Source organism: Pleurodeles waltl, chromosome 10 (assembly GCF_031143425.1).
Source record: "Pleurodeles waltl isolate 20211129_DDA chromosome 10, aPleWal1.hap1.20221129, whole genome shotgun sequence".
NCBI classification, from domain to species: Eukaryota; Metazoa; Chordata; class Amphibia; order Caudata; family Salamandridae; genus Pleurodeles; species Pleurodeles waltl.
The window spans coordinates 1,000,238,956-1,000,247,978 of record NC_090449.1 but is presented as its reverse complement, the minus strand read 5'-3'; the positions used below and the strand labels follow the sequence as shown (position 1 = coordinate 1,000,247,978).

Genomic DNA, 9,023 nt, shown 5'->3' with positions numbered 1-9,023 from the left:
TTAATTTTGCCTACAGTTTGACCTCTGCACCAGACTGGCCCAATGTTGCTGGTGGTGGGTGTTTGGGGTTAACTTGAACCCCAACCTGTGGACTTCCTAACCCCCAGAGACTAAGTGTTGTACTTACCTGCACATCAATCTAACCTTTCTTCCCCCAGGAACGGTTTCTGAAAATTGCACTGACAAGTTTTAAAATAGATTATTGCCAATATTTCAAAAACTGTATAACATTGATTTCAAACAAAGTACTGTTGATACATGTGTGAAATGGAATCTATTGAAGTACTTACCTGCAACTTGAATCTTGTGGTTCTAAAAATAAATTAAGAAAAGATTTTTGCTATATAAAAAAAAACACTGGTCTGGAGTTAAGTCATTGAGTGTGTGTTTCTTCTATTGTCTGTGTGTGTGTACAACAAATGCTTTGCACTACCCTCTGATAAGCCTAACTGCTTGACCACACTACCACAAAAGAGAGCATTAGTATTATCTACTTTAGCCTCTGTGGAACCTCTGGACTCTGTATATACTATATGAAAGTAAGATATAGTGTGCACAGAGCCAGCTTCCTACAGTTGCTTATTTTAGTTATCCTCTCTCAACATGTAATCAGTACATTCTGTTCAAGGCTAGGAACATAATACACAATATTCTAGTGCTGGCCTTGCCTGTCGAGGACACAGCTTCTAACATCAAGACATAGCATTGCTTCAGAACTGTGCTTATAACACAGCGTGGCTTTATTATATAAATGATGCACGGACCTGGCAAAGGGCAGAGGTGCATTCCAGCTCGAGGAATTCGATGAAAGGGTGAGACCTGTTTCCACAACCGACCTGGGGAGTCAGTGTGTCATGTTTAGGTTGTCATGATCACCTCCCATCCCAGGCAGATTAGGGGTTCAGGTGAGGACCTGTGAGCTAGCCAGGAGTTGGGAAGCGGCTTATGACAATGTGGACAGACTTAGTCTTTCACATTCTGAAGGTCCGTTGTTCTAATATGCAGTTTTATCATTTTAGTAGGAACAGTATTACACATCCAGTCTATGATTATTTTCCCCATAATTTTCTCCTTTTTAAAAACTAAGAGTTGGGTTGCTCCTCAGTCCATCTTATAAAAAAATGTATGTTACTCATCGCTGTGAATTTCAAATCTTCTGTGAGAATAATGAAATCTCAAACGTGCTTTCAAAATGTGTAATTCTTTATTACAGCATGTATAATGGGTAAGCTAGTCTCATGAGATGTGCAACTTTAAAAAACATCCTGTGATTACAAATAGAATCTCCCAATGCACTTTACAGTTAGGATTTGGGCATATACCTTGTAAAGACACTTTATCCTACCTCTGATATAAAAATGATAAAAATAGCCTTGAAAGGAATGATCTTTCAACTACTAGCATAGCACTATTTACCTCAATTGTGCTTATCAAGTACAATCCACTATATTGACCTTTGTTATGTGGATTACCAGAGCTACCAGTCTGGAGGTACTGCAAATAAAGTGTGAACACTAAGAGTCTATTTCAAATATCTAGCTTGCATTGACCAATGGTTGACATTTGCAAAGGAGTGTTTCAATAAACTACAAAAAAAAAAAAAACCACAAACACGGGCCGAGTCCTTATAGATAGCTAACATGTAAATGCTGCAAACACTTTGGATAACATTACCTAGGCTATGAACATTTCTAGCAAAATGCCATTTGCTATTAATCATTTTAACATCATTAGCAGACCATATTTTGATTGTTTTTTGTGTGAATGGCTACCAATTTCCGATCACAGATATCCAATACCACAACACTTTGATGAACATCATAGCAAAAATGAAATTAACAATATCAAACTACAGGGAATAATCAAATGAAAAGCTAGAAAGGTGATCCAGGAAAACAGTTACATGGAAAAAGGTGAATTTCTAATTCATATCTTCTCAATACTGTAGCTAGGATTTTGACCTGTGACTTTGAACCACTAAGATTTCTGCAGCTCCTGTTATAGGTCGCTTAAACTACATTTTCAGGTCATAGATACGGGGTTTAAATACACTCACGTACTCAAATGCTTATTCTAGATTTGCATGAAGGGATTATTTTTTTTCTATAGCCTATTCATTTTTAAGAAAAAAATATTTTGTACTAAATTTGGTAAAGATCATCAACTTATAAATGTACCAATAGCTTAACAGACTGAATACATCCAAGACCTTATCCATTATGCCTCCAATATTTCTTCAACATTCCAAAGAGGATTACGTTGGCATCAAGCATGTCTGGGCAAGATATTCAAGTTTTAGCATGACATTTCTCCACACAATCACGTGGCAATGAATGAAAGCAAGCAATAGGTATTTGAATATACTGACAAAACAATACCAATGTATTACAAATATTGTTGACCAATTTATTTTTAATGCAGTATGTTATATGGCTCACATCAGCCACCACCAACAATCCCATATTCAGACCTCAAGAGATGCAAATATGTATCTACATTATAACCCTGGATAAAGTATAGTGGTGGTATCTGTAGGGCAGATCATCTGCCTAATTTCCTATTACCAGTTGCTGCAGTCAATTACCTCTACATGTAAATTGATTTGGACACTCAAAGTTAAATTTCACTTCATCTTGAAAATGACCCCAAGCTGTATGAGACGCGCTCAACTAACTTTTGAAATAAACTCCTTTAATTCTATAGAAGAGAGCTTTGTTCTTTCCATTCAAGTGTTTCTGTTGAAAACATTGATTTCCAATGTACCACTTAATACTGCATTATTGGGAATCTGCAACTAGCACAAGAGACCTGAACAAACAAGTAGATATAACAGCCATTTTACAAAGCATACACATTTAGTTTTGTTCTTTCTCACAAAGTGATATAAAGGGTACAAAAGTGCCAACGTTGAGTTCTGTAATCAAATATATACATATTTATATACACATCTCAAGGAGAAAGTAGAAAAACGGTCTACATCATATCAAGTACTGCACATCAAAGCAACGCTATCATCAACCTGGATATTGAAACCTACTTACTCCTCAATACCAATTTCACTAGCATAGGTCATTTGAGCTATTGTTGGACAAAGAATATGTGCAATGAGTCATAACGGTTCTGGTAAAAAAGTTGAAAGCTACACGTCAATTGTGATTTAGGTCAGTCGCATAAAACCAATTTATTCATCTCCAATCACAATTCTGAGTGACTCTGCAAAACAAATTAAATATCATTACTCTTTTCTACTTCACAATTGCCAAGGGTATGTGATTGTTACTCATTTGTAGAGATGGCATGCCTTATTTGCTTATCCCAAAACTCTTGGACCCAGTTTTAACCCAAAAATAGGACCATAAAGTGCACCTTTTAAAGGATAATTCTCTAAGGTGGCCCTCATTTATGAGTTCTTTAAATAAAAACATCACTCATTAAATGGTGTAATTGAATACATTAAGATAACAGAGTTTCAATTGTCAACACTGGGAAAGCTGCTTATATAACCCAAGAGTTAATAGCATAACTTCTGGATCACCACTTTGTATATCGAGTGCTTTCAGCAGACAGTTCAAAGATTCTTTGAACTTGCCATCGTCTTTAAATTTTTTTCCAAGTTCAACTAAGGTATCATAACTACTTGTTGTATTATTAACCTCTGCATGGGCAATACTATTTTTTAAGTTACTCCGTACATCATCCACTTTGCAAACCCCTTTTTCAGGACTACAAAAGTCAATTTGTTCTCCAGACACAAGCTCTCCATCACTGGTTGACTCCTCTCCTGCACTTTCTTCTGTGATTTCTTCATGGGTACTTTCTTCAGTGGATTCATTAAGGATTTCCCTTTCAGGGGATCTACCGTGAGTTTTCTCACTTAGTTCATCTGCTGTATCTTCCACCGTATCTAGTTCAGGTGAATTATGAAGATCAGATTCATCATCTATGTAGCTAGAGTTACCATTGTTTAGTGGCCCTGCATCATCATCATCTTGTCCATCTTTGGGCTGTTTGAGCTCCTCCTCTTCAACCATAAGATCGGTCTCTTGCATATCATCTTCTTGCACATCATTGCCTGCTACGGTTTCATCCAAGTCATCCAGATCCTCTACGGCAACCTGCACAAGAGATCTTCTTGAAGCAGTTGATGCATTTAAACCCATACTCTTTCTAGTTGGAAAAAGCAGCCCAAGGATAGAGCGGTCTTGTTTTGGAGTTGAAGCACTTATACATTTAACTGAGGAACGGAAAGGACTGCTATAAGGAGAGATTGCTTTCTCACTATCAATGAAACCACAAAGAGAGATCTTTTCATTTTCACTTTCAGAATGTATGCTTTGGCTTTCTCTCTTATTTAAGTCATCAATAAAAGCAGAAATATGGCCACTTTTTTCTTTGCTATCTGAATTAATTCTTTGGAATTGCCTCTTTTTATCACTTGCACCATCAATAAAGAGCTCATTTTCTTCATCACTCTCAGAGTCAATTTTTTGGACTCTTCTCTTCTTATCACTCATATTGTCAATTACAAGGCTAACATCGTCTTCAGTTTCAGAATCAATTCTTTGTACCCTTTTCTTCCTATCACTTACATGGTCAATAATGGCAGTTTCTTCCTCACTTTCGGAATCAATTCTTCTTATGACTCTTCTGTTTTTATCAGTTACATTATCAACTAAAGCGGGAAGAGAGCTATTTTCATCACTATCAGAATTAACTCGGTCAAATCTTCTCCTGTTTGAAACACACATGTCCTCTGTATCAGACTCTTCTCCACTCTCCATTTTGAGATTATCAGCCAGATTTCGTTTAGGCATGTCATTTTGATTTATGCGTCTGTAACCTTGATTTTCTTCCACAAATGAATTATTTTCAGATACAGCTGAACTTTCTACCAGAAGATGAAGGTTAGAGCTTTTTTCTATGTATTCACATGAATTTTCCTTTGTACTGTGTTCACCCTCCACAGAGTCTTCTAGCAAAAGATTAAAGTCACACTGGAATGGAGATTGTGAGGCCAATGAATCACCCTCACAATTACTGTCCCCAGTTGGCCTCAATTGCCCAGGAAGTTGTAACATTTCTTCATGTGAGTACCTTGAACAATTTAATCCTGAGGCAAGGTTAGGTTGAGCAAGACCGTCCACTGGTGACTTAAACATACCTTCTGACAATATTTTATTGGAACTCGTCTTGTTTCTACTAACATCACTTGAAATTAATGCATCAGAGGTTTCAAGCATAGCATGATCTTCCATTATTAAATTAATGTCCATAAGTTTTGGTTCATCAGTTTTAGGTATTTGTTCAGAATTAACAGAATATCCGTTGTGTTCACCAATAGAAGCTTCAATTTCACAAGGGAGAATGGGTCTATAAGTCTCAGTTTGCTGGTCATCCTCAGTGCAAGGATTGGGACTTTCCAATGATGGGGCATTAAATGATCTAGTTTGTGACATAGAACGGTGATTCTTATTGGAAATAAACTCAGCTGAAATATCTAACATATGGCTGTCGTTAACGATCAAAGCCTGAGCATGGGGTGGAGGGAAACTTGACTGAGGGACTTTTCTCGGCTGCTCAGTACACAGAGATTCTTCTGTAATAAACACATCAGGTTTTGACGTATTTACTTCCAACATTTCTTCATCTGAATCTTCAATAACTAAACTAGTCATATGGCAGCTGACATTAATAACATCCTCATCCTCATCCAATGTCAGATCAACTGTTTTAGGCATGGAGAAATCAGGTTTTGCATTATTATTTGGCACAGCAGCAGGAGTACGCTTTGCTTTGGTTTCAGGGCCACCTACAGGTTGCTTTATCCAAGCATCTCCAGTTCCACTTACCATCTGTCCATGCATATGAGATTCTAACGTAACAAGTTCTTGAGCTTTCTGAACCCGGTGCTGAATATAATTATGCTCCTCTTCATCGCCATCCTGATCTTCATGTGGAGATGTCTCATGTGAGTACATAAGGTCATGATCAGAAATACCAAAGATTTCTAAAGTATGAAGATACGCAATATGTTCATCAAGTTCTGTATCTGTTTTCCTTTGTGCTGAATGAAGGCTCTGAAGTTGAATCTGTGTTGTAGATGTTCTTGCATCTACAAGAGAAAACAGTTCTTTCAATTCTTGCTTGGTGAAATATCTGAAAGGGTTCTTTTTATCACCAGTCGTTTGTCTAATTAAGGAATCTTTAAACACTTGCCGTCTGTATATCTTCTCCTCCACAGTACCACAAGTAATCAACCTATAGATGACTACATTTTCTGTTTGCCCAATTCTGTAAGCCCTGTCCACAGCTTGAGCATCAGTGGCAGGATTCCAGCTAGGATCAAATATTACAACTCTGTCTGCTGCAGTTAAGGTTATGCCAACACCACCCACTTGTGTAGTAAGTAAAAAGACAGAGTAATCGGTGTTAGTCTGAAACATATTAATGCGCCTCTCTCTTTCTGCAATGTGAGTCACTGTTCCATCAACACGCATGACCTTAAAACCCTTGTTCTTTAAGATGCGATCAATGATGTCCAGCATTTTTCTTGACTGGGAGAATACAAGAGTCCGATGCCCCTCCTCCTGTAGTCTATCCAAAAGTCCAATAAGAAACACCAACTTTCCAGATTCTTGAATAAGAGACTCATCAGAAAGATGATCAATTTTAGTAGGTCCCGTATGGCCAGTATACTCAACTTCATTGTACTGATCACATTCATCTCCTTCAAGACCAAGCTGGCTGCAAGCACGTGCTGACAGTAATCGTGGGTGGTCGCACAGCTTCTTTAAGATATTTAGTTCAGCCAGAGGAGATCTAGTAGTCATCAATAACTCTTTGATCTGGTCCAATGAAATGAACTTTCGATAAATTTCTTCTTGTACTTCTGCTAGATAAACCCAAACAATTAAGTCATTTTTTCTTGAAAGAGTTGGCATTTCAGGAGTACTAACTTCTCGACTTACTTCACTAGGGGCAACACTTTTCCTTTTATGTGAAGATGCCCGACTCTTCTCAATGTCTTCCTTTGTTCTCCGGAGGAAGTATGGTTTGATGATATTCATAAGATTTTCTGATATTTTAAGCCCAAGAGCCTTTTCTCCTGGCGTAGAATCTTTCTCTCTAGCTCTAGTTATTGGGTTTTCGTATTCCATTTTAAAAGTTTTTGATGTACCAAGCAGCGTTCCCTTACAGGCAAAGTCAAAGAGTGCCCACATCTCACGGAGATTATTTTGCACAGGAGTTCCAGTAAGGAGGATTCGGTACTTTGAAGGGATATTGTGGGCACATTTACTTGACTTTGTAGAGGAGCTTTTAATTTTGTGAGCTTCATCTAGAATCATATAGTCCCACGTGAACTCTCGTCCATTATAGCTAGAAAGTTGCTCCCAATTATTAACCAGCATTTGGTAGGTAGTCATTACAATGCCACCCTTTCTTTGGACTTTTTCCAAATTTCTCGTACGTTCCTTCTTACTTGAACCATGAAACTCACTCACTCTCATTCCAGGAGTCCACTTCGCAAATTCTTTCATCCAGTTGGTAATTAGTGTAGTTGGCATTACCAGGAGCACATATCTTATCAACTCTGCATCAAACATTCCAGATAAGAAAGCAATTATTTGTATGGTCTTCCCTAATCCCATGTCATCAGCCAACAAACCTCCTTTTTTATTGGTACGATAAAGCTCATATAAGAAAACAATTCCTTCTTTCTGATGTGCAAAAAGCTTGTTGTAAAGATCTTTGTACAGCATTAGACCACTGTTCAAAACATCAACAAAGTCATCATTATCTTCTTCATCAAGAGCAACCACTTGAAGTGCCTCTTCGAGTTTCTTGATTCTGCTTTTTAGCTTTTCACTAGAGTGAATTTCGTTTGCCAAAGTAAACAGCTCTATTGATTTGGAGAGATTTCCCAGTTTAGCTTCTTGTTTCGCCTGTATCACATACCTGTGGAAACAGTAAACAATGAACAAATATTCAGTCAGTGTACCTTGATAATTCACTATTCACACTGCCATCTAATCAGTACCCAACAGTGTCAAGAAAAATATATACTATTTAATACCATAGACACTAAGAAATGCAAATTATTGTACCTTTAATGGAGACTGAAAAGTAAGAAATAAGACGTTATACGAACAATCCAAATCCACAAGAGCATAGTTTTCAAACCCTCCCACAAATCAGTTAAAATATTCTTCCTTTTTGTTGTTATTTGCTGTGCTTAAAGAGTGTGCAAGTTAACAAAAGCATCTAACTCCCTAATCACTGCAAATGCAGTTACACAAAATAATTCAAATCTAATAAACTTATTTTAGTTTTGCACCAACTAACCCATAACTTTGTAATACAAGGAAACCGGGAATTTGGAAGATGAAAAACTAAATAATGCAGAGAGAGATCTCAAGCACAAATATAGGCCTGCTAGGTGACTGTCTAGTTTAGACAATCTCTTTTGTTAATCATGCAATATCTGGTATTCAATCTTTGCATCTTATGCATTTTAATGCATTTTGGTTAGTATAATTGCTCGATTTGGGGAAAGATTTGATGACCATTTTCCAGAGGACAAGAGCCCCCCCCCCCACACCCACCAAAGGACGTCTGGGGATATTACTGCCACATATTACATTTGTAAACACGCTGGACCAGTACTCTTGTTTACAACATTGCAGGATTAAAAAAAAAAAAAAAAACACTGCAGGGGGTAAAGAAGTAGTCCCTATGGGGAGGTTTGGGAACAGTGGAAAATTAAACAAAGGATTCTAAAGAACTCTATTTTGCAATCAGTGCCTACTGAAATATTGGCCAGTAACATTGGTCAAAACATGGTAGGTTTGCAGCCTGCTTTACAGGGCTGTCAGACATCCTCTGCCAACACATCCTTGTGAAATGCAGTAGTAAATGCCTACTAAATCACATTAGGTCAGTACTACTGCAGAAACAGGATATCAAAAGTGCTTCACAAGAGGGCTAGGGGCGGGGGACATTACATCTTGGTTGAATAATATCCT

The 9,023-nt window shown here is 37.6% G+C and overlaps 1 protein-coding gene across 1 annotated transcript in view; it reads right to left on the bottom strand.

Annotated features, from left to right (window-relative positions):
- Window positions 1-1,185: 1,185 nt before the first annotated feature.
- LOC138262098 (DNA excision repair protein ERCC-6-like) overlaps window positions 1,186-9,023 on the bottom strand; it is a 31,877-nt gene continuing 24,039 nt past the window's right edge. Inside the window, exon 2 of the mRNA XM_069211842.1 lies at window positions 1,186-7,956. Coding sequence (XP_069067943.1) covers window positions 3,477-7,956 — 4,480 coding nt within the window. The 3' untranslated portion in view covers window positions 1,186-3,476. The remainder of the gene's footprint in view (window positions 7,957-9,023) is intronic.